At 48.3% G+C, this 25,840-nt stretch overlaps 3 protein-coding genes and 1 long non-coding RNA gene across 10 annotated transcripts; 1 reads left to right on the forward strand and 3 right to left on the reverse strand.

Moving 5' to 3' along the window:
• Positions 1 to 333: 333 nt before the first annotated feature.
• On the reverse strand, positions 334 to 1,956 carry LOC128419298 (uncharacterized). Its single transcript, XR_008331825.1, has 2 exons — positions 1,062 to 1,956; positions 334 to 533 (listed from the first exon to the last, which is right to left on the reverse strand). It is a non-coding gene; the product is annotated as an uncharacterized LOC128419298 (long non-coding RNA).
• Positions 1,957 to 1,960: 4 nt separating this feature from the next.
• ADAT1 (adenosine deaminase tRNA specific 1) lies at positions 1,961 to 11,710 on the reverse strand. Of its 5 annotated transcripts, XM_053399771.1 has the most exons (9): positions 11,100 to 11,704; positions 10,053 to 10,121; positions 9,831 to 9,885; positions 8,813 to 8,943; positions 7,878 to 8,373; positions 7,583 to 7,728; positions 6,689 to 6,788; positions 4,579 to 4,665; positions 1,961 to 3,061 (listed from the first exon to the last, which is right to left on the reverse strand). In XM_053399771.1, exons 1-9 carry the CDS (start codon positions 11,227 to 11,229, stop codon positions 2,929 to 2,931), a joined length of 1,347 nt encoding a protein of 448 aa, XP_053255746.1. In that variant the 5' UTR covers positions 11,230 to 11,704; the 3' UTR covers positions 1,961 to 2,928. The 5 variants fall into 5 exon arrangements, with proteins under 5 accessions (XP_053255746.1, XP_053255747.1, XP_053255750.1 ...); XM_053399772.1 differs by lacking the exon at positions 4,579 to 4,665 and having other exon boundaries at positions 11,100 to 11,710; XM_053399775.1 differs by lacking the exon at positions 9,831 to 9,885 and having other exon boundaries at positions 11,100 to 11,205.
• Positions 11,711 to 12,552: 842 nt separating this feature from the next.
• KARS1 (lysyl-tRNA synthetase 1) lies at positions 12,553 to 20,264 on the reverse strand. 2 transcript variants are annotated; one of them, XM_053399770.1, is made up of 14 exons: positions 20,160 to 20,264; positions 19,798 to 19,930; positions 19,203 to 19,368; positions 18,744 to 18,837; positions 18,200 to 18,386; positions 17,958 to 18,083; positions 16,641 to 16,760; positions 15,802 to 15,964; positions 15,523 to 15,696; positions 15,046 to 15,131; positions 14,469 to 14,554; positions 13,942 to 14,068; positions 13,112 to 13,255; positions 12,553 to 12,751 (listed from the first exon to the last, which is right to left on the reverse strand). In XM_053399770.1, the coding sequence occupies exons 1-14, from the start codon at positions 20,219 to 20,221 to the stop codon at positions 12,665 to 12,667; spliced, it is 1,755 nt and encodes a 584-aa protein (XP_053255745.1). In that variant the 5' UTR covers positions 20,222 to 20,264; the 3' UTR covers positions 12,553 to 12,664. The 2 variants fall into 2 exon arrangements, with proteins under 2 accessions (XP_053255745.1, XP_053255744.1); XM_053399769.1 differs by lacking the exon at positions 20,160 to 20,264 and adding an exon at positions 20,019 to 20,125.
• Positions 20,265 to 20,454: 190 nt separating this feature from the next.
• TERF2IP (TERF2 interacting protein) lies at positions 20,455 to 25,466 on the forward strand. Of its 2 annotated transcripts, none has more exons than XM_053399782.1 (3): positions 20,455 to 21,201; positions 22,840 to 22,913; positions 24,199 to 25,466. In XM_053399782.1, the coding sequence occupies exons 1-3, from the start codon at positions 20,604 to 20,606 to the stop codon at positions 24,658 to 24,660; spliced, it is 1,134 nt and encodes a 377-aa protein (XP_053255757.1). In that variant the 5' UTR covers positions 20,455 to 20,603; the 3' UTR covers positions 24,661 to 25,466. The 2 variants fall into 2 exon arrangements, with proteins under 2 accessions (XP_053255757.1, XP_053255758.1); XM_053399783.1 differs by having other exon boundaries at positions 22,843 to 22,913.
• Positions 25,467 to 25,840: the final 374 nt, after the last annotated feature.

Consider the following 25,840-nt stretch of genomic DNA (forward strand, 5'->3'; position numbering starts at 1 on the left):
TGCAGTCATGGCCGACTCTGGGGTTGCAGCGCTCATCTCACTTTATTGGCCAAGGGAGCCGGCGTACAGCTTCTGGGTCATGTGGCCAGCATGACTGAGCCTCTTCTGGCGAACCAGAGCAGCGCACAGAAACGCCGTTTACCTTCCCGCCGGAGCGGTACCTATCTACTTGCACTTTGACGTGCTTTTGAACTGCTAAGGTTGGCAGGAGCTAGGGCTGAGCAACAGGAGCTCACCCCATTGCGGGGATTTGAACTGCCGACCTTCTGATCGGCAAGCCCTAGGCTCTGTGGTTTAACCCACAGCGCCACCCAGTCCTCATTTTTTTTAAAAAAATAATAATATGTAACAACGTTTTGCAGCTGTCAGCTGAATGCTACCCATGCCCAATTATTTGGCAGTTATGGAACAGTCTTATTTCCATTTTATTTGGAAATAAAATGGAAGATACATGGATGTATCTTTCAAGGTATACAATAGGCATGAGGCTTGCTCTGGCTATAATTCTTGATTGACAAAGGCTAATCAATAACCTTGATTATCCCCTTGCCAACAAGGTCAGTAGCCTTGACATCACCTTGCCAACAAAGGTCCATATAGTAAAAGCTATGGTTTTCCCAGTAGTGATGTATGGAAGTGAGAGCTGGACCATAAAGAAGGCTGATTGCCGAAGAATTGATGCTTTTGAATTATGGTGCTGGAGGAGACTCTTGAGAGTCCCATGGACTGCAAGAAGATCAAACCTCTCCCCATTCTTAAGGAAATCAGCCCTGAGTGCTCACTGGAAGGTCAGGTCGTGAAGCTGAGGCTCCAATACTTTGGCCACCTCATGAGAAGAGAAGACTCCCTGGAAAAGACCCTGATGTTGGGAAAGATGGAGGGCACAAGGAGAAGGGGACGACAGATGATGAGATGGCTGGATAGTGTTCTCGAAGCTACCAGCATGAGTTTGACCAAACTGCGGGAGGCAGTGGAAGAGAGGAGTGCCTGGCGTGCTCTGGTCCATGGGGTCACGAAGAGTCGGGCACGACCAAATGACTAAACAACAACAAATCAATAACTATGTTGTAGTGATAGTATTCAGAGCAAAGACAGATATATCTAGCTACAGTCATGGAGGTGGTCATATTTGCTCTCCACATCCAAAAAGCAGGTAGATGCCAGATGTAGCCAATTCTGTTCTAAGCACACCTTAACGATGTCATGAAAACTAGCATTACATCACATGTTATTAGTCATCTATCCGGCTTGGTGGGTACCTTGTTTATAATTAACAAAGAGGCAGCCAACTATGGCAGATTGGATCGATTAATTACGTAGGTTTTCAGTGAATAAGCAGGATGGGCATGAGGAAGTTTCACAAGCCCTGTGACATTCTTCACCTCCCCCAAGGTTGCATTTACAATGATGGCTGGCCCCATAATCCTATGCAGTAATATGTTGGCACTCATGAGAAAATCAGGCCGCTCTTTAAATCTTTGAGAAGTGAGCTGGCCTCCTTCCTCCTCCTGCAGCAGCAATGGACTTCCTCTCCTTGGTGCTCATCCCCTGGTGCCTTTGTTGCACAGGTCTATCAATTACACTCACCTCTATGAGCCATACTAAAACACAGCTGTGTAATCCATTGCTGTCACAGGATACATTTTCAATAATGCATTCATCCTCACAATCCAGTTTAGACAGTTGCTGTGCTGACCTCAAAATTCTCTAAAAGCTGATAAAGCTAAATGGAATTGTTTACTATACAAAGTAGCCTAGCTTGCTTCAGTAGAACAACTCCTAAATGGCTTATTTTAACAGCACTAGGCTCTTGAGCCAGAGAAAACAAACATGGGACCCTCCAGATTGTTGCACTACTACATGGTCAGTGGTAAAGGATGACTGGATTGGTCCAGCAACATCTGAGGGCACACTGATGACCCCTGCTCTAAGCATTTATGTTTGAGCTCCAACCAGTTCAAACCAGTTCAAATAACCAGCATGCAAGAGTCACTTTTCAATCTGTCCTGTACAGTAAGACCGCAATCTATGCTGGGGTTACGTTCCAGGAATCACACCTAAAGCCAAAAATCCTGTACAATCAAAACACATTGGGTGCAACAGTGGGTGGGATTGCCAAAGTTTTTTTTTTAATTGCAAAGTGCATAAAGCTGAATGCACACAAGTTAAATGTGCATAAGTTGCAGGCTTACTGTACTTAATAAGTTTCTAAAACTTCTGTCAACAAAAGCCTAAATAATAACTTCTTAAAATGAGTATACAATTAAAATTATTCATATCGAGCACCAGAACTGCAAACATTACACAATTGGCGATCCCACTTTTTGTCTACTACAGTTAATTAACAATCGATTTGCAAAGAACTGTTTGCAATCTCAGCCTGACTTAATAACCTCAATCACACCCAAGTTACAGAAAGACAAAAACAGAAAAGACCATGCTGCGACAATTAAGTAACAGGGTTCATGGGCTGCTACCTTGTTTTAGTACAGTGATACCTCGGGTTAAGTACTTAATTCGTTCCGGAGGTCCGTTCTTAACCTGAAACTGATCTTAACCTGAAGTGCCACTTTAACTAATGGGGCCTCCCGCTGCTGCTGCACCGCCACTGCCACGCAATTTCTGTTCTCATCCTGAAGCAAAGTTCTTAACCCGAGGTACTATTTCTGGGTTTGCGGAGTCTGTAACCTGAAGCATATGTAACCCGAGGTACCACTGTATGCCCTTTTGTTAAAATGTAAAAGGTGGTGGTGGCTAAGTATGTAGCAGTCGTGGTGGTTTAAAAATAAGTTTCAAGAATATTTATCTTTCAAGTTTCAATCATTGCAGCTCTATGCCTGTCAGTCACAGGAGGGACCAGTAGCATCCCACCCCCTAGGTGAGGCAGTCTTGGCTCTGAGCCAGGGGTCACAGTGCAACTTCCTCCTCTCACGTGAAGTGCAGGTAATCACGACTGTTTCTCACCCAGCAGCCCAAAGCTTGGCTGTGCAGTGCTTTCCAGGCTTCTTGGTAACTGGCAGCGGCTTCCTTATACTCCCAGTAAGTCTTTAATTTCTTCTCTCTGAGGAGAAACAAACAGTCCTGGAATGGGTCACTGTCCTGCCTTGCTCCCCCCTCCCAGCTCTTTGTAAACAAAGGATGTCATCACCACTCAGGCCATGCTTAGCCCAACAAATAGCAAACATTCAACAACCACACAAAGGGCTGCAATAAAACGTTTTGGTGTAGAAATGGTCACAAGCAGCTCTGCCTGTGTTTGCCTTGCAAGGGGGAGGCCCAGAGGAGGCCATACGAACACCCACAAAGTGGGACACTCAGCAGCAGGAGCCAGCTTGTGCACATACCACCTACTTGGCAAGTTGCTGAAGGTGGAGGGTAGCAGGATAAAAGGAAACTTGGTGTTTTTGCAGGGACTGGAGTAGGCTGTTGACAGCTTTGGCTGCGTTTTGTGGGAGGGGATATCTGCGGACATCTGAAAGGCTGTGAGGCAGGCTGAGGCCAGAACAAAAGCTTTGCACTCAGCCAATGTTTATTACGTAACCATTATTTATTTTTAAAGCCATGCAGCTGCTGCCCACCATAGAGTATCAAAACACCAACTGTATCCAGCACACCAACTTAGCTATGTCCAGCCCTGCTCTTGCCAGCAACTTTGCTGAAGAAGGGCAGGTTTTGCTCCTCTCTGGGCACTCTGTGGCTGAACAAGAAGGGAAGTTAAGCACCCAAGGTGAACAGGGCAGAGGCCCACTGTCTTCAGCAGTTCCTGCCCCATCAAAGTGTGCAGGAAGAAGACCAAGTTACCTGAATATAGAAATACTGCCCCCTCCTGCCCACAGGGAGGGACAACCGTGTCAAATCAGAACCAGCTGCCTGGGCACCAGTCTCTGCCTCAAGGGTACAGAGAGACAGGAAACAGGCAAAGTGCAAACAAAACCCCAGGAAATTGCAAAACTAAGCAAAGCCCAAAATATGTTTGAGGAAGAAGAAGTTATGCAAGCAGCATGGGGGCCAGCATTCCTCTTAGTACACACAGCACATCTAGGCAGCCTGCAGAAGCAGGTGCTGGCAGGAGTGTGGCAGAACAGGGAAGATGAGAGCCTGGCCCTGGAAGTGTCTGCACGCAACCTCAATACAGCCAAAGCAAACATAGCATTAATGCAAAGATTGTAAGACACCGCAGGGGAAAGCCATTCAGTACAGGGAGATGCAGCTAAACGGGAAATGGGTAGCATACAGGAGGGAAAGCTTGGGAAAGAACAATGATACAGTGTTTTCTATTAGAAAGACAAGATACAATCTCCATAGAACTGAATTTCAAAACTGTGGATCACAGCCTTGCTGCAGGCAGCCTAAAGGGATGGAGCAGTACAAGGCGAGAGAGAAAGAGCTAAACAAACTCAGCAGTCCTGCAAATGCCAGCTGCTTTGGACTTTAGCTCTGTCCACTGGCTCCCTTTTCCCATTGGTCAATTTACCTTTCAAAGGAAAAACCCATGGTGGTACAGGGAGAACATGGGGCCCTCCTGCTGTCGGAGAAGTGGAGCATGCAGCAGTTAAAAGACAGTGGGAAATTCCTCACCTGAGAGTTTTTGGCAGTTTTTCCTGTGGAATGCTGGCCACCAGCTTCAGGAATGCATGAAAGAGTTCCACCTTGCAGATTTGAGACCTATCGGCAACAGAAGACCAAATTCTGATCATAAGTCTCATTGCAAAAGGAGAGAAGGGTGCCAGCTTATTGGTTGAAGGCTGCTTTGTCAAGTTTCTGTCCCCAAAGGCCACTGCAAAAAAGCTTCTTGCAAGACCTCTGCTTTTTCAGAAATTGATATCTGCAGGTTGACAGGGATTCATAACACCTAATGCCCAAAGGAGACTGGTGCAATTGGCAATCTATGAGGGAATCTGCCATCATATGGCTTTTTTCCTTGTGTGAGTGTGTTTTAAGAAGAGGCTCAAGATCTTATGATAGTTATATTAAAAAAACCTTTTAAAAATAGAGGCATGCTGCCTAAGGATTGAGAAATTTAAGGAACTAAAACTGCCAGGATTTATCAGTTGAATTAGCACAACATCCCGCCTCCCCAAAATGAGATGAGTGGGTACACAAATGGCATGATGATGATGATGATGATGATGAGTACATTTATATTCCAAGGAGTTCAAGATGGTGTACATCAGGGGTTCCCTAACTGTGGTCTGGTGGTTCCGTAGCTTCATTCTGGTGGGTCTGGAAAGTTTGTATTGAGAAAGGAGTTCTGAAGCATATTGGGATCCTGAGCCATAAAGGACCTTCCAGGTTAAAACCAGCACTTTGAAATGTGCCGGCAGCCACTGCAGCTGTGCCAAGTCCAGTGTTATATGATCAGCCTGCCTCAAGCCTGTCAACAAGACTGTAATGAAATTACTCTGGCCCTTAGCAACACACATGCCCCGTTTCACTGGGGCCGAGATTCCCTTCTAGGATGACTGCAGGCAACTCAACCCCCGGGAGAGATTGTATGTCTTGGGGATTATTTTCTATTTCATGTTTGTTAAGCATGCCAACGCTTTTGCCTAGTTCCTACGCGCACACATACCCGTGAGGAGCTCATGTGTCTTGCTTGGAATGCTACTGTCCTGAGTAGATTTGAAGAAAACACCGTCCTCACTCCCTCATTAATCATCACGGTTATTTCACCACTCCCAGTATAGATCCTTGTAGGGCCAAAGTGCTACATTCTGACACCTCCCCTCACCCTGCAATGACAACTGTCCACCCTCTTCTCCTCAGAGGATCTCTGTCTCCTGGGAGGCTGTAAGCTGATCAGCTGCTGACTAAAAACTTTCCCTTGAGATGCCAAGCCTCCTTCCCTATTTCCTTAGAATCAGCCCAGTAATAAATGGTCTCATTGTCTATGCAGCTGGTACTGTTACAATTACAGCTGCAACACTTCAGGCTCCTGCTCCACACCGTGGCAGAGATTTCTTTCCAGGGTGATTTCAACCAATTCGGGCCACCCTCCATGTTCATTTGCAGCTCATGTAAACTGTGTGTCTCAGGCATTATTTTTCATTTAATGTATGTTAAGTGTGTCAGTTCTGTTGCTTGATCCCAGCATTTAGACACACATACACACACACTCACGGACAATGCCTCAAAGCCCACTTGGCCACAATGACTTTCAACAGCGGGAGGCATGTTGATGGCGTATAAGCTACTAGACAAGATGGTGACATGCCTCTGATTACCAGTCGCTGATGGGATCCTGAGTGGGAAAATGCAATGTTTGTGCTTGGATCCTACTTGTAGGCTTCCCTTTATGGCATCTGGTTGGCCATTGTAAGAACAGGACACAGGGCTAGATGGGCCATCTTTGGCCTAATCCAGCTCTAGGGCTTTTCTTACGTTCCTATGGCAAGACCAAGCAACTGACCTGAATCATTTATCACTAAAGGTAAGGAAGTTAAAAACCAGATAAAATGTCTGCCATGAAACCAGTTCAGAAGAAGCAGGGTGGGGGTGGTACAGAATTAAGTCAATTGAAAGAGTCAGGCTCTTGTGGTTTGAGACTCACCTCTTCTCTGAAATTCAACAAGTCTGGCTCACTCAGCGCGCACACAGAAATCAGCCGAAGGACTGCATCTGCTTCTCTCTCACACACTCTCACACACCTCGCTACCTAGCTGTGGTTCCTGCCACCTGTGACACACACCTGGACTTTGGGCTTCCAATAACTTTCTTGGTTGACCCCTGCTTGAAGCCATGTGAAGTGACATCGAGTGGGTTCTCCAGAACAGCACTCCAGCTGATAGCTGGGAGGAAAGAGAAGAACGAGGAGTCACTTGCCGCAAATATGCAAGGGAAACACTAAGTGCCATCCTGTAAAGCCCCCAACTCAGATGGTTATTCTTTTGCAGGCAGATGGTGACCTTTGCTCCTACCACTGTTACCAGCTGTGGATCACCAGCTTCGCCTTTTGCTGCCCCAATGCCTGCAACCCTATCGCTAGGTACTAACATGATGGCATCTTTCCCCCTCCCTTAAAACCCCCAGCTCAGAACCAGACATCTCAACAAGTGCTTTGGCCATATCCCTGAGAAGAAGGTGGCTGCCCAGGTATGCGCTGATACCAAATGCACACACATTAGTTAGCTGCTGCCTCTCCTTTTCCTCTTTTCCCTTCCTCTTACCTGGTGATTTTATTCCTTCCAATGCAGCCAGCATAGCTTTCTATTATTACAAACAGCAATTTTATCAGTAAAGTTTATTTGCTGTGCCGATAATATCTGTTTATCAATCAAGTCAGCAGAAACACCCAGTAAACTTCCAGAAGGGAATCTATTGCTCCCCATTCTACCCCCACCTCCAGTTTCCTTATCATACAATTTTAGAGTTGGAAGAGACCCCAAGGGTCATCTAGCCCAACCCCTGCAATGCAAAAAAGTTGGTCTCTTTGGTTAGATGGCAACGTCCATCTTTTATGGCTCTGGTAATGCATACAAACAATAACAATTCCCCCAGCAGGGTCTCTCTGCCACCACCTCCAAGCAAGGGAAGGGGAGTGGAAAGCCCAAGCACCCTCATAAACACCCCTGGAGACACCCACCTGCCCCGCAGGGCACCAGCTTCCCTTGGCGCAGAGCATGGTTGGCTTGGACTGCTTCACGGCTGTGGATGAAGCCCATCTGGGACTGCAGGATTTCCACCTCCTGAACTCGGAAGCCATCCGGCAAACACAAAACAGGCAGACCCCTGGGGGACAGAAGAGCACAACCACCGTTCAGCAACATGACACGTTCCAGTGTTTGGAATAAGGAAACAAGCATGATTCCCAGAAGTAACTGCAACGGGCTGCTCCACCCACCTGGCTAATACCCTCCCCATCCTCACAACTTGCTCACCTTGCAACGATGGCCCTTTGCAGGGCCTCCTGGCTGTAGGGACAACGGCCCACAACCATGGCTGAAAAGTAGATGGGCTGCTGGAGGAAATGCATCAGGAGGGCTCCCTGGCAGCCAAGGACATTCCAGCGCAACAGCTTATCGCTGCAAGACATGGAGGCTGTCTGGGCCCCACGGCCTGGCTTGATCCGTAGAAGCCCCACAGTGTGGTAGTCGCCACCTGGCCGCTGGGAATCCCCTGCCTCTCCTGGGACACACTTGGCCCCAGTCCTGTGGACATCCACCACTTTGATTCCTACACGGTCCTCGGCAGGGAGCTCAGCACCAGAGACTTTTTGTCTCTTGGGAAAATGGTCAGCTGCCGTCTCTTCAGACTTCCTTTCAGCTGCCAGAGGCCCACAGTCACTGATGCCCCTCTTAGCTGCCTTTGATGGCTTCAGGGGCTGGCAAGGCTGTGCTTCCACTTCCAAGACTGGGATAATTGAAGCATCCCCACCTAGAAGAAATGGGGGGTGGGCTCTTAAAAGACAAAGACAAGCAGGGGCTCTCTCCCACAGAGCAGAGAACCCATCCTCATTTGGGGTGAGGCAACCAAAGCTGTACAGTCTTCCAAGCATGCTCTCCTCATAAATTTGTATAATGGCATTAAGATACTGGCCATTTATTTTCAATCCCTTTCCTAACAATGCATTGTGTAGAATTCACCCTTTTTATAGCTTACCCACAGTGAGTTTCAGTTACCTTTATATACAGCCCAGTGGCTCAGTGATATGCTGGGCTATTTGGCAGCCAGGCTCTTTCACAATTTCACTGCAGGAACTTACCCCTCCACCAATGCAGCACAGCCACACCAGGCTACCACCCAGCTCCAAGGGAGGCCACCAAGGGCAGGGAAGAGATTCCCCCAACCAAAAGGGCCGTTCTGACATACTCACAAGGTGTGTGGCTGGAGAAAAAAATAAAGGTGATGTGTGGTTTGAGAATCCACTTCCCTTCCTCCATTCCTGGATGGAAGATGCTGGGCTCTTGGCACACAGCTGCCAGCCACAGCTGGTGAAGCAGGTACCTGGGGGCAAGAGGACAGCTGCTTTACAAGAGACATCACCAGCAATACCCCCTCTGGGGGCACCTGAATCTAATGTGATCTTCCCTGGGACTGATGAAAAACTGCCACTTCATTCGCTTGTTTTAATTTGCATTTATGAGAGTGCTGAAATAACCTGATGTTGGAGGGCACTCCTTGGTGAGAGAGAAGCATTCCTATGGGGAGGGTGTGTATGACTAACCTATCTTCTGATGAAAGCTAGTTAGGGGAGGACAACCTAGGCAGGGTCAGCTGCTACCCTAGAATGCAGGCTTATATTATCAGGTGGGTGAATGTTTGCTAGCATACTGTTGGATTCTGTCATTGGGATGTATCTGGAAGATGGTCCAATCAGCAGAGATGTTCTACTCTGGTTCTTGACAACTATCCCCAAGTTGCCAAGCCCCCTATTTTGGAAGGGTGATTGAGATGGTGGTGGGAGCACACCTGCAGGCACTGTTGGATGAGATTAATTTGCCAGGCAGAAACACTTTTTATATCCATTGAAAACTTATTTCCCCCCACAAGCTTTCCTCAATTAGTCCATTCTATTTCTGCAGCTTTTAATTTTGGTTGACTTTGTGTTCTTAACTTTGCTTTGTAATTTGTATTACATTTTATATTCTGTTTTTTGTATGCAGCTCAGGTATTCTTTGAACGTACTGCAGTTTACAAATTCTTAAAATAATTGATCAGCCAATTCAAGCAAGTCCTGCTCTTTTCTCAGATGCATTGCAGGTAGGAAAAGTGCAAAGTTTAGCTGGCTTAAAGGGCCACAGAGCTGGAATAAGCAGGCCCCCAAAGAAGCTGCCCATTCCAGGGAATCTTCCAACCCCCGCCCCCAGTCCACCCTCAAGCTCATTGCTCACCTCTGGAAGCTCCTCTTGGCCACCACTTCGGCATGACTGTCATTGAGGATGTCTCCTGCAGAAGCACCACCACCAAAACCAACAGAGTAAGCCCGACACGGTTCCTCTCCAGGAGGAAGCCAAGCACGAAGCCACACCAGTGTGCAGCTGCCCTTGCTCCATTGCAAGGGGCTTGTGAGGAGGGGAGACCTAGCTCCAGCAAGTGGGAAGGGGGCTGCTTACCAGTCTTCCTCATTTCTGACTGCCCAATGCATTTCGTTCCAGTTCCCATGGCAACAATCGCCTTTATTTCTGAGGGGGGAAATAATGGTAGTTGGAAGAGGGACAGACAATCTCCGTAGCAGGGTAGAGAAAATTTGGGGTTGGGTTTCACCCACAAAAAGCCAGGCTCAGGAGCAGCAAGGCTGAAGCAACGGCAGTTCCGCAGTTGCCTCTGCGGTGTCTTACCCTCATTTCACACACACACTTAAGTCCAAATAGATGATGGTCCCATGAAAGTTATTTCTTGTTATTCCTCAGGGTTGAAGGCACAATGGGAGAGCCTAGCCAGGCTCCCTGGGAAGGGAGTTCCAGAGCCTGGGTGCTGCCACTGAGTGCAATGCCCTTTAGGGGAGATACCAAATCACCCACAGCTCTTGTCTCTCTTCTTTTTTCTAGACCCAAACACCCTGGCTTCACAGAATCACAGAGAGGCTCACTTATTTTTTGCAGGGGGCTGACGGGGTGGACAGTGAAACCCCTCTCCTGAAAGTCTTAGTGCTGGGGGCGGGGGATATTTATATGGGATAAAGTAACCAGGTCCTAATCCACCGAAAGCTTTAATGACAGTAACTGGCACAAGTGCTCTGAAACAGACCAGAAGCTCTTGAAGCATTGGAATCAACACCCTCATCCCAAATGGAACTCTTCCCCTCAAGTATGCCATCCTCTCCAGTCAGGGTGGAGGTGATCTGCCACACAAGCCAGGGACACAACTAGGGTGACTCACTTGGGGCAACCAAGTTCTGCTAGGAGGAGCTGAAGGCGGCAGCAGCCTCCTCGGTTATATCCAGCAGCACAGCTACCCCTGCAAGGCATATCGGTGCATCAGGCAGACCCATGGAAATAGGCTGGGATGCTTAATAATCAAGAACGGCCACAGAAAGTTTGGACACCAACACCAGAAAACGAAAGACCCTCGCTGGGTTTCCCTTTAAGGCGCCCCCTTTGGTCAAGGCGCCTCCTCCCGCCGCAGAAGCCAGAGCCCACCTGGTCCTCTCCGAGCCTCACCTGCGCTCTCCACCTGCAGCACTGCCGCCAGCAGAGTCCACTCTCGACCAGCCGCCGGCTTCCCTTGCTTAGGCAGCCGGGCCTCGTAGTGGCTGTAGCACAGGGCGGCCACCTCGTCGGCGGTCCACATCCTTTGGGGCGGCGAGATCTGCCTTACTCCCTACCGGGGACCTCCGGAGGGCGCGGGGCTCCGACTCCCAGCCGCCGCCGGGGATTGTGGTGCGGGCAGCGAGAGAGAGCCCGTCCAGCAGTCCCAGACCTGCCGCAGCACGAGGCGGGCTCCTCCTGCCTCCCCTGCCCGGCCGAGCATCCCCGCTAAGAGCCTCGTCGCAACAGGCACCGACCCTCCCCAGGACCCACCAGGCAGAAGCTGCTACCGACCAGGAAGTCAAGAACCGGGGGAGGCCGCCGGGAGGAAGACGGAAGAACTCTGTGGCGAGGGTGCCCCGCCCCTCTCTGGGAGCGCCGGGATCTAAGGAGGCGCTCTGCACACGCTAAGAGGTGCTCTCGCTCGGGGAAAATCAGAGCCGGTATGCCTCCCGCCGTGCCTTAGCGGCACTTCCGGCTCCCAGCGGGCCACGTGGGGCGACAATCGGCAGACGCCATAGAGACCGAGCCGGACAGAGCGGCTCTTCCCTTTAGTCGACCAGAAGCAGCAAGTGAAGGTTGCTATCGGGAATCCTAGAGGCAATAAGATATAGAGTGACCGCTCATTTATCTGCAGGGTGGACTTCCTGGTTATTTTTTACATCACTTCGGGCGACCCAGGCATTTCAGAAGAGCATCACGTGCTCAGCTCAGAAAACTCAAGCAGCGAAGCCCCGCTCCCCTGTGCTTGAAGGGGCTACCGTGTGGCTTTCCGTTCACCTCCCAACTTCTAATAAGTATAAAGGAATAAATCAATGAAGACTGGGGGAAGGCTCATAGGTTTTGTTAAAAGGGAACAGGGCTCACATAATGGCAACATACTAACACCACAGGCCATTTCTCAGAAAGTAGCAACAAATGCAAGACAGCTGGAGAAATGCAACATAATAATAAATGCCAAGGAAGGCAACATAACCTTTCATCTGGAAAAGGCAGGTGACCCCAGCTGGGTGGACGCCACGGCAAACTAAGCTAGGTTCTTCCTTGACATCCTGCCCCTTTCACTATATGCTGGTTAGAAATCAACAGGGAGCTGGGCTGTGACATTTTACTTCTGATGTTTGCAACATGGTTATGCTCATTCGCCCAGACACTGAGCAGATTCCCTAATGTCCATCATTCTTCATATGGCTCAGAAGACAGCATGACATTCCCAAGACACTTCGTGCTTTCAAAATAACCGTTAAAGACAAGTAGAATCTGAGGGGAGACATAATGGCCCAGGCCAGTCGCAGCTGCTGTGCCCCATACGCAGGGGAGGGAGCCTTTCTATGCTCCCCCCAGAAATCATGAAAGGACAAATTCATAGCAAACAGCAATAGCACAGCTCCTTTATTCACGACTGTAAAATACAGAAGCATGCCCTGGCATGTTCAAAGGCCTAGGACAGCCTCTGCCCCCTAATGCAGCCTTTTGGGTCACACAGAGGTCCCATCAGCAGGAGAATTGGATTGTGCATCTTTCTTCTTTTCTTCAGGTTTCATGGCTGGAAATAGCAACACCTCCTGCAAAAGAAAGAGGCATTTTAGACCACCAACACCTCTCCCCACCCCCCACAATTCCTGCATGAGGAGGCCTAAGAGCCACTGTAGCAAGATCTGTAGCACTTTTTAATGATGGATTAGTTGAGAGTCCCAAACTAAGACCACTTGAAATGAGAGTCATTTACATCTCACACATACTCATTGTAATAGGCTACCCTTTATCACATGGTGATCCCAGGCAGCTTCCAACATATAAAATACACACGTACATAATATAGCTAAAAACAGTAATCAGTAAAACCAAGCATAAGTCCTCAAATGGCATATGGCACAGGCAGGCCTTGGCTTGGTGGAAGGAACTCGCGAAGAGTCTGTGCCTACCTTAATGTTGTTTGAGTCAGTCAGGAACATGGTTAGGCGGTCGATGCCCATGCCCCAGCCTGCTGTAGGGGGTAGCCCGTACTCCAGAGCCGTGCAGAAGTTCTCATCAATAAACATTGCCTCATCATCACCTGCACTTTTTGCCTGGGGGAAGGGGGTGGAAATGAAAAGCTGGACCAAGGGGTCATCCTTGAAACTAGAGTCTGCAGCCATAGAACTCGCTTGGGAAGAGATTTTAAGAGGCCCCTGGAGATGAGCTGCTGGGTCTACAAAGTCAGAGGACAATGGGACAGGGAATGTGGTCGAGCCCACACCTGCCACTCCACCAATATGCTCATGGAGCCTCTTATTTGGAGCTGGGGGTTCATGTTGGCTCCGTGTGTCACAGTCAAATACATCACACAGGAGTTAAGAAGGCATTTGGGGGGGCAGGCTTTGCCAACTGGTGGCCATATAACTCTACAAAATATCTGGAGGGCACTAGGTTGGCAAAGACTGCCCTGATGACTCTATTTCAGCCATCTCCCCAGTTTCTACCTACATCATTTGTTTAGATTTGACAGGACAAAGTATCCATTGTTCATTCATGTGCTTGAGGGCGACATTGTAGAAATCAGCACCTGCCCTCCCACCCAACACTGGGTGATCCATCCTCCTGCTACAGGGCCTCATCACAAGGGAAAAATCACCAAGGGGCACCCCCAACCCCGGTGGGTTCCTGCAACATGCAGGCCCTCCCTTGACAGATACAAATCATTAGCATTACACAGGGACAGAGAGCCTCACAGAAAAAAGCACAGCTCAAATGGCCACCTATGCAAACTTCACACCTTAGCCTGATCTTCAAAAAGCTGCCGCTGCAGAAAAGGATCATTCAATTCTGTGTAGGCATTGCAGATCTCCTTCTTCATCACAAAAAGCTCAAAGCGTTCTGTCAAGCCCGGCCGAAGGCGATGCCTGCAGAGGGACAACAGGAGACCTAAGATTTAGACCTGCAAGCTACTCAAACACACCTGGATAGCAGCAGGGGAAAAGTAATGAAAGATTTTGATATGCTCTACAGACTAATTAAACAAATTCTACTCTATAATGCATGTAACATTTCTGCACTTTCTCTAGATTCTACAATCTGATTATCAGGTCTGCGTAGTTCATTCTATTTTATAGGACATGGCAAGGAGCACAACACCCTTATTTCCTCCAATCCAGCTTTCCCAAGACACTCACCAAACTAGAAAACCATAAAAATAAAAACTTGCCTTAGCAAAATACATTTCTGCCTGCTTGCAGAACACACAGAAAACAGCTGAGCCATTCAAAACATATGAGTGCACACACACCCTTTCTCCCTGCTTACCATTTCGCCAGAGGACTCATGATCTGAGGGTGATCACAGATAAATGTGGGGTTAATGCACGTAACTTCCAAACATTCCCCAACCAACTGGAAAACAAGAGGGGATGGAAGAGAGAGTGAGAGCCTTCACACTGTTGCTTTAAACAATTGTTGTCTTGGAAAGTGGAGTAAGATAGGAAAACCCTGCTGATCCTTTTCATCATCTGATGAATTTAGCCACGCCCATAGCAAAAAATAAACTTTCTGAGGACACACTTTCCGGGCTGACCCATTTCCCATAGCAGGCAGTCCACTTTTTAGATTCACTTTGCACATAGAACATCAGGAAGCAGGACCCTTCTGTGTCCAGAAGCAAAAAGTCACAAACCTCAGAAGAATTCCAAAAAGCTGCCTCCCTCTGGGCTTAGTAGAACAAGCTCCACCTCCAACCATCCATCCCTCTGGGCTCTGCCTCACATGCCTTTGGGGTGCAATACACTCCTTCCTGTGGCACTTTGAGAATTTTGACTAGGCCAAGTCAAGCAGAGACAGAGAACAGGAGAACGCAAAAGTTAACAGAGATTACAAAGGACCCTTACCTTATCAAGGAGCCTGGCTGTAGTCCGGGGGGGCGGGCATTCAATCCCCCTCTCTTCACAGATAGCATCAAAGAATTTACGAGTTTCTGTGTGCACAATATGGAGATATTAGTGATGCCCCTGCCTGAATCCCTTACCTAGATGCATGAGGAGGGCTGGAACCACTTGCATTTTTCCATCACTGGGAATGGTAATGGGCACCAGCAATTACAAAGCAAACAGTATGAAAGCCATTGGCAAAAGTAGTATCAATTCAGAGCTAGAATAACATTAACCCCAAAAAACTACCCATCCCTCTTAGCAATCTGCTACACTACCCCCCCACCCTAAGAGCAGCCCAGATGAGGCAGAGACACACTCCAAGCCTGTTCTCATACTCAATATAAGGACCTTGGCACCTAGTATATTTTACTTCTTTTGTATGTTCTCAACATAAAACGAACTGCTACAAACAAATCAATATTTGTCTTCTTTTACCTTCTGTATTAAACTGATCTGCAGCAGGAAAAGTCACTCCCAATATTTTCTCCAGCTCATCCACCATACTAATTTTGCGGAAGGGTGGTGTGAAGTCTATCTCATAGGCCTGACCATCTGGGCCTTCAGGGTGGTACGTTACCTTGTAGCCGCCAGTGATGTGTTTCACCATCCCTGCAAGAGAAGAGCTCCCCTTTATGCCTATCCATGTCTGTTTACTGCTCAAATTCTCACAAAGATCTTGTCTCCACCCCCTTCTTCAATATTGTGGTCACCAACCTGAGAGCATTTGTTCTGTGATCTCCATCAAGTCATGGTAGTCTGCATATGCCATGTAAAATTCACAGGTTGTGAACTCTGGGTTGTGAGTTAAATCAATGCCTTCATTCCGGAACTGGCGCCCAATTTCATAGACCCGGTCTATTCCGCCAACCACTAACATCTACAAAACACGAAGACAGTTGGACCCACCTGCTTTGTGAAGGGGCATTTGTTTTGTACCTAAACTGGTCTTAGAACCAAACCCTGTGACTAAGACCACCTCAGGGCCCACTCCACCAGGACTCTCCTAGCTTCCCCCAACCAGGGCCAATAACTAATCTGTGAGTAAGAAGGAATCCAGAAGACTGAGAGGAAACATGTAAATAACTTGGGGGGGGGGATATAATCCAGTGTTACATGGAATAATTTGCATCTCAATATGAACAGCAGAACTTGACCCAAATATTTCAACAGAAACCAGTGGAGAGGACAAGGGTGTGGGGACGGTACCAAGAACATAATGCAAATGTGTTTTCTGCAGTTCATACAAAAGTAATGAAACATCTGCTGTCATAATCAGCGCAAGTTGGTCTCCATGTCCACCCAATGGTGTGACACGACTCAACTGCTTGGGCAGTTCAATAGGCCCATCAGTATGAGAGATGCACAGCCTTCAAAAACCTCCATCCTCGTGGCATTCTTATGCAGAAGTTATTCCTCTGAACTTTCTGAAATGTGTACTTTAATCAGTTCTGGCCTCAGTTTGCACATTAAGCAAAAAGGGGATGTTGTGAAATATTCAGACATTTTTGGTGCATCAGACCAATAGAGTGAATGTATTTTATCCTCTTTGTCACCTTGTGGTAGAGTTCTGGTGCTATTCTCATGTACAAGTCCATGTCCAGCTCATTGTGGTGGGTGATAAAAGGCTTTGCCACAGCCCCTCCAGGTATGATGTTCATCATGGGAGTCTCAATCTAATCAAAGAACAAGCAAACATGAATTACAAATGATTCATTGGCTCTCTCATGCCACACAGTAGCCCCCACCTTCAAAGTTGATTTTCTGAGGCATGTACTTGAGAACTGAGACTCCTGACCCAACCTCCAAAGGCTTCAGGTTTAATGGAAACAGACAAGTAAGAACAAATATAGCTGCCTGGCTGACAAGGGTCAGAAATTATAAGCCTTTTGGGTCACGCTAAGGTAAGCACACCAGCCCCTTCTGTTTTGCTTTTTGACTCTATGGGTATTGTGGGAGGACGACAAATGATTGAAAGTTGGGTGTTCCGGAGGTGGGAATGTGCAATCTTACCCCACTTTTTAGTGTGAACTTCAGTGAAAGTGCTGCTCCTATCTATAAATAAATTATTTTATATTTTGTGGGTGGGGTTGGCTCTCTCTGCTGTATTTCGTCTTCCTTTTGGATCTGCCAATTTTTGTTATTGTTATTATTATTATTAGTTGGTGCATCTGCAACACAGCATTAATTAAAAAACTACATCTCTCAAACAAAAACTCTTCAGAATGCTTTTTCTCTGGTATTAAGGCCAAGAGACCAAGTGCCATGAAGCCAAAGTGTGTGCACATTATGGCATAAATGCAAGCTACATGGTGCTGCTATTTTGTTCTTCCCTCCAGCCAGCTGGGAGCAACAACCCATGAATCACACCTTATCCAGCATTCATGGGTTGTCTCTCGCAAACAAACCACAACTGGAAAACCAAATACAATTCTTGGCCTCACATTGTGGTTTTTCTACATTTATTTAGAAATGAACAAATCAAGAGCACAAATTCAGACACCATGCTAGCACACTTTTTTTACTCCCAACTGAACAAAGGAAGGAGTAAAATGTGAGATCTCAAACTGTGTACACATTATGGTGTAGATTCAAACCTCAGTTTACTGTTACATGTGAATACAGCCCAACACACACTATATCCTTTTCTACATTTCATTAAATAGAAAACAAGGTCCTCTTGTATGCTCTTAACTCAAGGAACACCAAGCTTTAAAAGAATATGTAGCCAAAAGAGGCATCTTTAGTCCAACATCCCACTTTCAGAGGAGCCAATCAGATTTTTTTAAAAAAACCACACTAATAACTAGGAATACGATGAAAGTGAAGTAGTAGGAGTAACATATAGCACTATCTATGCACACAATGCTTACCTCCAAAAAGCCCAATTCATCTAGGAAGCTTCGAAGGTATGTTATCATTTTTGCTCGGACTATGAATTTTTGCCTTACAAAGTCATTAAGAATTAAATCCAGGTATCTCTGCCGAAATCTGGTTTCCTGCAAACAATGGCTAGATTTAGAGCATAAAACATACCAAAGGAAAACCAAAGTACACTGGATAACCTCAGAGGTTATCAATTGAGCTACTGAAACAGCAGCTTCAAGTAAGATACCTTGTCTCTCAGCCCAAAATGAAGATGAGGTAGCATGTGAAGGCATGGAGCTAGGAGGGTGATTTGATACGGAATGATGCTCAGTTCCCCTTTCTTTGTCTTGCCAGGGTTCCCTTGGACCCCAATAATGTCCCCACGACGAAGCTTGTTGTTAATGTGCATATATTCCTCTTCAGATTTGTAGTTTCTGGGGGTGGGGGAGGATTAAAAAATATTTTACTAAAACAACTCTTTTTGGCAAGCATTTCCCCAACCCCAGTTAGTCATATGTAGAGCAGACCCTTTGAAATGAATGGATATGGTTAACTTAGGTCCGTTAATATCAATGGGTCTAATACAAATTAAAGTTAGTTGGAATACAACCCATTGTAGGGGCTTTCTAGAATGTGTAAAGTGAGCCAGAAAGGAAGTTCCCTTAGGACAATATCCTCAAAACAATTCGGGAGGCCCAAGGACATCATACTTTCATTTTCAGTTCCTTTCTGCCTCACCACTGGGACTCACAGAAGGCAATAACAGACAAAAGCAGTTAAATGTTGTTTACCTGGAGTTTGCCATAACTTGCAACTTAACTCCCTCCCCACGAAGATCATAAAATATCAACTTTCCTCCAGAGGCTCGTTTGGCATGAATCCGGCCTAAATGACAAAAGTGACAAAGAAAAATGCCATCTGTTACAATGAAAAGCCTGGAAAACACATATGAGTTCTGGATGGCAGCACATAACATACAACCTTCCACTGAGACCTTACCAAAGGTCAATTGCACAGAATTTGTAGCAACAGAAGGACAAAAGCCACCTTGCTTACTTCAAATTCCACCCTATATCTTCAACTCCATGAAACTTACTGCAGCTTCACTGTTCCCGCAAGAGGAGCAATCAGTGACACTCCTTCTTTTGCTTAAAAACTACCCACACAGCACTGCACTAAGTCTTCACTATAAAAAAAAAATGTGGGGAAGGTGACACTTTCATTCCCAGAATCCCAACATGAACCTTTACCTGCTAGTCTCACTGTAACATCAGTAAGATGATCCCCTGCCTGTAGGTGATTGTACTTTTCTATAAAGTCTGACAGTGAGATATCCACATGGAACTTGTGTGGAAAGGGATCTTCAGAAGTGCCTCTCAGTTGCTGGATGGCCTGACTGCGGATCTTGTAGTATTGCTACCAGTACAAAGGAGACAGATGTTTGACAATGTATAAATTAGTACATGATGATTCGGCCCCAGAAACTTGTTTAACATAAGACAAGGAGCACCTCACAGTAAGCATCAGTATTCCAGTGCAAGATCTGGAAGCAGCAAGGGAAGCTCTCAGCCAGATCCTGGAGAGGATCCCTTTGGAAATAACATAGGTGCATTTGCACCAGGCCACCCAAGCAGTGTCTTAACCCTGGGCGCAGATCAGGGAGCTTTATCTGGCAGAAGCTCTGGTCCAAGGGACCCACTTTTTTGCCCAACAACCAGCTGGGCGAAGCCCCAGGCCGAGCCACTCACAGATCCCCAACCCACAACGGCTCCCTCTCCGTCAAGCCACCCACTTAGTCCCCCCCCCCGCCCGGCTTGGGTAGCATCGGCGAAGGCAGCTTCTCACGTTGGGGTCGAGGTTTTCCTCGTCCTCAGCCGCGCAGGCGGCGGACTTTGGCGGCAGCTTCTCTGCCTGCTCCTTCTGCTTTGCCTGCTTCTCGGCCACTTTCTTCTCGGCCTTCAGGCGCCTTTTCAGCTCGCTGAAAGGGAACCGAGAGTCAGCGGCGCTTCCCTTCCCCGCGGCCCTTCCCCGCAACCAACACCCCACCCAGCGGGCCAGACACCGACCTCGCCTGCCCGCCAAGCGCCTGCCTGCTCCCGCAGAAGCTCCGCAGCGGCCAGGCCGGGCGGAGACCCAGCAGCCGCCGCCACGTTGCCGCCGCCCCGCCGAGCATAACAGAGGCCGCGGCGGCCGGCTCCGGCACTCACTTCTTGCTGAGGCGGGGCTCGGCCTCGCCGTCCAGAGGGCTCGTCGTGGCGGGCGCCGCCATCTTCAGGGCCGACAGGTGCTTCTTCCACCCCACAGGAAACAAAAGCGAAAGCACTTCTGGGTCAGCAGCCGCTTTTACCGCGAGCGGCGCCACGCCCTTCCTCGACGAAGCACCGTCCGCGTCTGCGCAAACTGGAGCGCGGCGGCCGCAAAAGGAAACTTTCCGGTACGTTGCCGCCGCCGTTGAAGGGAGGAGTGGGCGGAGTGCAACGGGTCAAATCGCCCCGCCCCTAATCTGAGCACGCGGGTGCCCCTGAGCGCGTGCAGAGTGCCATTTCCTTTCCGGGCAGAGCAGCCCGTAGGCGGCGTCGGGTGGGAATTGGGGGGCCCGAGCAGCCGGTCGCGGGGCTCGTCCTTCCGCTGCAGCCCCAGCTGTCCGGACGATGCTGGGCACAGCGGAGGCAGAGGGTGAGCCGGATGGCTCTGCCCCGCCGCCTCGGCTGTTCTTCCAGCGGGAGGACGGCAGCCCCCTGAGCTTCTACGTGCGCCCCGGGGCGGCCAAGGTGGAGCTGACCCCGCTGATCGTGCGCCACGGCGGGCGCCTGTGCCGCGTGCAGGAGCCGGGCGCGGTGCTGCTGGCCCGGCCGGGAGAGGTGCCGCCGAGAACCTCGGGGGTCTTCATCTCCGCCAGCTACGTCGCCGACTGCGTGGCCCGCCAGGAGCTCCTGCCGCTGGAGACATACCGCCTGCAACCACCGCCGGTCACCGCGGACACGGGCGCTGCCGAGGGCCGCCTGCCTTTCAGCGAGGTGGAAGACCAGGCCATCCTGCTGCACCTGCAGAGGAGCAAGAGTGGCAGCAGCGGCAGGCAGGCAGCCGGCAGTGGCAACGCTGTCTGGAAGGAGATGGAGAAGGCCCGGGTCACGCGGCACTCCTGGCAGGCCATGCGCGACCGCTACCTGAAGCACTTGCGGGGCAAGGAAGACCTCTGCCTGCCTGCCCAGAGACGCAAGCTCAGAAGCTCGTCTGAATCTGCTGCTGGTAAGCAGGGCTGCTTTAGCTGGAGTGGGCCAAAAGGCCTTCTCCCGCAGCACAGGATCAGAGCACCTGCTTGGCATGCAGAAAGTGTCCCTGGTTCAGACCCTGGCATCATCTCCATCTAGGGCTGGGAAGGAGTCCTGCCTGAAGCCATACAGAGAGTCACTGCTGCCAGTCAGGACCAGTAAGGCCTGGCAGAAGGATGCTTTCCTAGCCAGAAGGCAGCAAGGTTCAGCTAGCTACTAGCCGGCCATATCTGGCATCACTGCTACACTATGGTGAAGCAACTTGCCTGGGGCACCCTGGCCCACCTCCTGCTTCCACCTTCCTGGTTGTCAAAATACTACCACTCATCTTGCAGGTTGTTGTCCCTCTGGGCTTCTATATTGCCCGGAAATGAAACTTTGGCCAAGTGTTGGCCAAAGGAGCCCCTACGGGCAAAATTCTCCCTTTGGGGTTCTTTCCTCCTGCCTTCTCCCTTCTCTTCACACCTTTTTTTGCCTCCAAGCCCTATCATGGGGACATAATTCAAAATCTATTAAAGTAGCTTCCTCCTTCCTTCTCAGTCCTGCCTTTGGTCAACACTGGGCTTCTGCCTGCCATAACATCTCATATGCTTTCAGGCTACTGCTTCTGCCTGCTGGTGACCTGCCAAGTACTTCCGCTGTGAGTGTGCAAGTGTTTCATGCACACACACCTCTTTCACTCCTCTCCTCTTCCCCACTACCCTTGTTCAACTCCCTACTGTCTTTGAGTATTCCCCCCCACCCCAGGCTCCAGTTTCCCAGTCCATGATCACCTTGCCTCTGGATTGCCTGCCCCTTTGGAGGGGGATTCACTCTACTCTTAGGATTCTTTAAATCCTCGGGCCTCTTGCCTGTTCAGTGCTGCTCCTTCTCACTTGTGTGAGGGTCTTCCCCAGCCAGTGTTCAAAACTGCCATTGTTTTAGGTGCATTTTGTGACAGGGAATTTCATTCGCGTGAGCAGTTTCTGAGCTCTGGGTGCAGTACTGCGCCTAAAGATTTCAGATTAAAACTGCAAAGTGGAAGGAAAGCAGGACCTTTTTCTGCCTCCCCACATCCAGTTATTCTCTGAAGACTGGAGAATAGACCCTCATAAGAGTATTAGGGGGGTGGGCAGGGGAAAGACGACTATGTGAAAACTGAACATAATATTTTAGCTGCAGTTCATTCCTTTTCAGCTTTGTATTCTTGTTATTAAAAAGCATGCCTAGACATTCTGTTGTTGCACCCATAACCTAGGTTTAAGGTGCCATTTAGCTCCTAGCTTTCATATCTCAGTCCCCAGCCTAACTGACCCTTTGTTTCCTCTGGAAAAGAGGGCTTTTTTGCAGTGCAGTGGGCCTGCAGTTTACACTCACTTTAGCTGCACAATCGCAGCCTTACATATGGGGGGTGGGGCGGGGAATAAATAAATCAAGAGTCGGAAAAACCCATCATTCCCTGTTCCATTAGCTAGCTGAGGCCAGTGGGGCTTCAGGACCTGAAGCTGCCATTTCCTTCTCCCATTTTTCAAGGGCCCATGGCACCAAGGTGGTAGTTGGTGCATCATCACAAGGGTGGGAAATGTGGCTTGGATGACATTTGTCGCAGTGAACCTCAACATACCTTTATCTTTAGCAGCCTCCCAAAGTGAGGAAGTCGAGGATGTTCCCCAGCCAGAGGATCAAAGCCACACTGCGGAAGGACCAAAGGTACATAGCATTTTCCAGGCAGCTAACAAAGAATTTGAAGACAATGGGGTACAGATGCCTTCGCATAAGATGCCACTGAGTGTTTCAGCATAGCTTATAGAATGACTAAAAGCAGAACTGATTACATTTATTTGACATATTTGGCCTTGGACATTGACAAATGTAACTTGTTTGTCACTGGCTATTTAGCCTGGAATTGCTAGGTTTCATTAAGGCACTTCTTTCTGGGTGATATAGGCAGTGCTGTGTGCCAACATGTTCATTCCAGTGTTGTCCCCTTATATTTTTTCAGACCGTATTTGTAGCAATCCAACACACACACACCAATTGCAGGCCAGTAAACACCCTTGAGGCATTTCAGGATTGCCATGTGCTTTTAATTGGAAAAATGCTCCTTGCAGCTTCAGAGAAGGAACTAGTCATTAACCTCCCCGCCTCCCGCACATTGGGAACAGGGATTAACCAATTAACTAATGATGCAGCCTGCTAAACAGGAACCATTTCAGAGGTAGAAGCTGCTGAAGGAGGCGTCTGATTAATGTTTCTATTTCACCTTTGCTGATTGCTAGACCATCCTGCACTATAGCAAGTGTGTGTTGTCTAGTGTTGCAGTTGTGGGGTCTCTCACTCTTCAGAGTTGAAGCAGCTGTTCCTTGTTGCCTTCAGGAGCAGGGCTGCACTCCTCTGTCTGCCTTCTTTCAGACCAGAGAAGCCCTGCTCAACTGTGGGGGTGGGTTGGGGAAAATATAACCCACCTCTACCACACTCTGGTTACCGTATTATATGCTCCCAAAAGAGGCGTGTTCCCAAAAGAGGCGTGCTCTGGCTCTTTTCCTGACTGTCTCTGAGGCTTATAAACCATTAGTGGGAGCCTTGAGCCTCGATGCCCACCTTTACCTGCAGCCCAGCCTGACTCATGACTGGTGGGGCTACTTGTGAGTAAGACCCAAGCAGCTTTCCCTTTAATTTGCTTCAAGCTGATTAGAGAAAAGCAGTGCCTCTGCAGTGCTGAAGGACTTTAGTGGGGAAGGGGCGCCCCTGGTCAACTTTGTCCACCTGGCAGATTTAAAAGCCTCAGAGGGAAACTTCTCCAATCCCATTGTCACTTTTCCTTTTTCTGTATGTTCTCTAACCCTTCACTATCTTGTTTGAGATGGAATGACTGAAACAGAATTGCCCCATCAGAGTACCAGGCCCCAGAAACTGACAATCTGCAATTTTATAGACTTACAAAATTTAGAAAGAAACAATGATCTTGAACTGTCCTAATTCACCTTCCTTCCAGGGAGACAGTGAGAGCCCCAGCTCCACAAAAGACACCTTTTCAGAACACATGGCGCTCAAGACCTCTGAAGAAGAAGCACCTCCTAATCCCAAAATCAGGGTGCTTGAGTTTGTATCTGGTGGAGATTCTGCTGAGCCCCCAAGCCAGCCCCCAGTGGCAGAGCAGCAGCCTGCAGCTCCCTCAGCTGTGGAGGTGGCCACGGCAGTGGAGGACATAAAGCATTTCATGGAGAAGTTTGACGTGGACCTGACAACTGTGACACAAGCTTTTTTGAAAAACAGTGGGGAAGTGGCAGCTGTGGAATGTTGCCTGCAGACGGGGCAGTCCTTGGGTGGCTGCCCTCTTTGGAGCAGGCAGGATGATGTGGACTTGCTGAAGGGGGATGAAGACCTCAGAAGCAAGCTAGTGGCAAAATATGGAGCGGAGAATGTGAACAGGCGTGTGGCATTCAGGAAAAGTTAGCTTGCAACAGCCATGGTTTACTGTAGGAGGGAAGCAAACTTCTTCTTTCTCACACACATTTCTTCAGAGGGAGTTTTCTGAGTGTCAGGCTGGAGGGAAAGTCTCTGGAGGCCAGCAACCTGCGGTTACTGTCCTCTGTGACTGAAAGCACAGCAAGCTGTTGTGATGGAGACACTGTTCTTTGAGACTTTCCTTCTCCTCACTTCCATTTGTACACAAAGCCTTTATTTACTTCACAGGAGATTTCTGTGGAGCTGGTACAATCAGCCTCTTTATTCTCCCTTTGCCAGCTTGCCTTAAGTTGGAACTTAGGTGTGGCAGTGGCTGATTCTGAGGTACTTGGCAACAGACAGCCACACATTTTTGGCTCGACTTTAGCCAATCCCCTAAAGTTGGAGCATTGCTTGGGTCTTCCTGTGGGGTCATCCCACCCCCATCCCTCTCTCCAGAAGTGCTTCCACCCAGTCAAGAATATTCAGTAGCACTGATGCACTTAGTCACTGGAATGATTTCTGGAGCCAGAACACACCCACATAGATAGATACGCATACACCCCACCCCCATCATTTAGGCTAACAAGAGTGCTGAGGGGGAGCACCTACATGTCCTGTAGCAAATGCATAGTATTGCTCATCATCTTGGCTATTCAGACACCAGCCTGGGATTTCTTGTAGAAGAACATTTAATCATCATCATCATCTAATTTGTATGCCGCCTTTCGTACATGAACATGAAAAGATTTACATAATCAAAACATAACAAAACTAGTCATAAACAATAAATAAAACACATCCATAATTGAACAATTCCCACACAAATCATTGTAAGATCTAAAAATAAAGATACAAAAATTGAAAATCAATAACAGCAGCAACAACAAAAACCCACCTAAAAACTCTACCTATTTTTTAAGGGTAGTTTATCTGGTTAAAATAAGGTAGCCGATGACACAGAGGCTGCAGACTTAATTTTTTAAAAATAGATGTAGAGAAGGGCAAACAATGCCCTTCTCTACTCCAATGATGGTATTGGAGTATGTGATAAATTTCTGCCACATCATGGCAAATGCACCTTGGATAGAGGTACAGTAAATATAGGTATGTATTCAGGTCTCTGTGTGTGGCACTGGCTTCCTTGAGTTGGTAAGGAAAGAGAAATCATAGCTGAACAGCCAGGTATG

Source organism: Podarcis raffonei, chromosome 8 (assembly GCF_027172205.1).
Source record: "Podarcis raffonei isolate rPodRaf1 chromosome 8, rPodRaf1.pri, whole genome shotgun sequence".
NCBI classification, from domain to species: domain Eukaryota; kingdom Metazoa; phylum Chordata; class Lepidosauria; order Squamata; family Lacertidae; genus Podarcis; species Podarcis raffonei.

Coding starts and splice junctions, on each gene's coding strand:
- TERF2IP (XM_053399782.1), top strand. CDS start 20,604: ATGCTGGGCACAGCGGAGGCAGAGGGTGAGCCGGATGGCTCTGCCCCG. Junction 21,202..22,839: donor CTCGTCTGAATCTGCTGCTG/GTAAGCAGGGCT, acceptor CTTTATCTTTAG/CAGCCTCCCAAAGTGAGGAA. Junction 22,914..24,198: donor ACACTGCGGAAGGACCAAAG/GTACATAGCATT, acceptor CCTTCCTTCCAG/GGAGACAGTGAGAGCCCCAG.
- KARS1 (XM_053399769.1), bottom strand. CDS start 20,125: ATGCTCGGCGGGGCGGCGGCAACGTGGCGGCGGCTGCTGGGTCTCCGC. Junction 18,084..18,199: donor ATTTTGGGCTGAGAGACAAG/GTATCTTACTTG, acceptor CATTGTTTGCAG/GAAACCAGATTTCGGCAGAG. Junction 16,761..17,957: donor ATGAATTGGGCTTTTTGGAG/GTAAGCATTGTG, acceptor TTCTTTGATTAG/ATTGAGACTCCCATGATGAA.
- ADAT1 (XM_053399776.1), bottom strand. CDS start 11,229: ATGTGGACCGCCGACGAGGTGGCCGCCCTGTGCTACAGCCACTACGAG. Junction 8,374..9,830: donor GCCAAGAGGAGCTTCCAGAG/GTGAGCAATGAG, acceptor CATTTCTTCTAG/GTGGGGATGCTTCAATTATC. Junction 3,062..4,578: donor AAACTGCCAAAAACTCTCAG/GTGAGGAATTTC, acceptor GTTTCTCCTCAG/AGAGAAGAAATTAAAGACTT.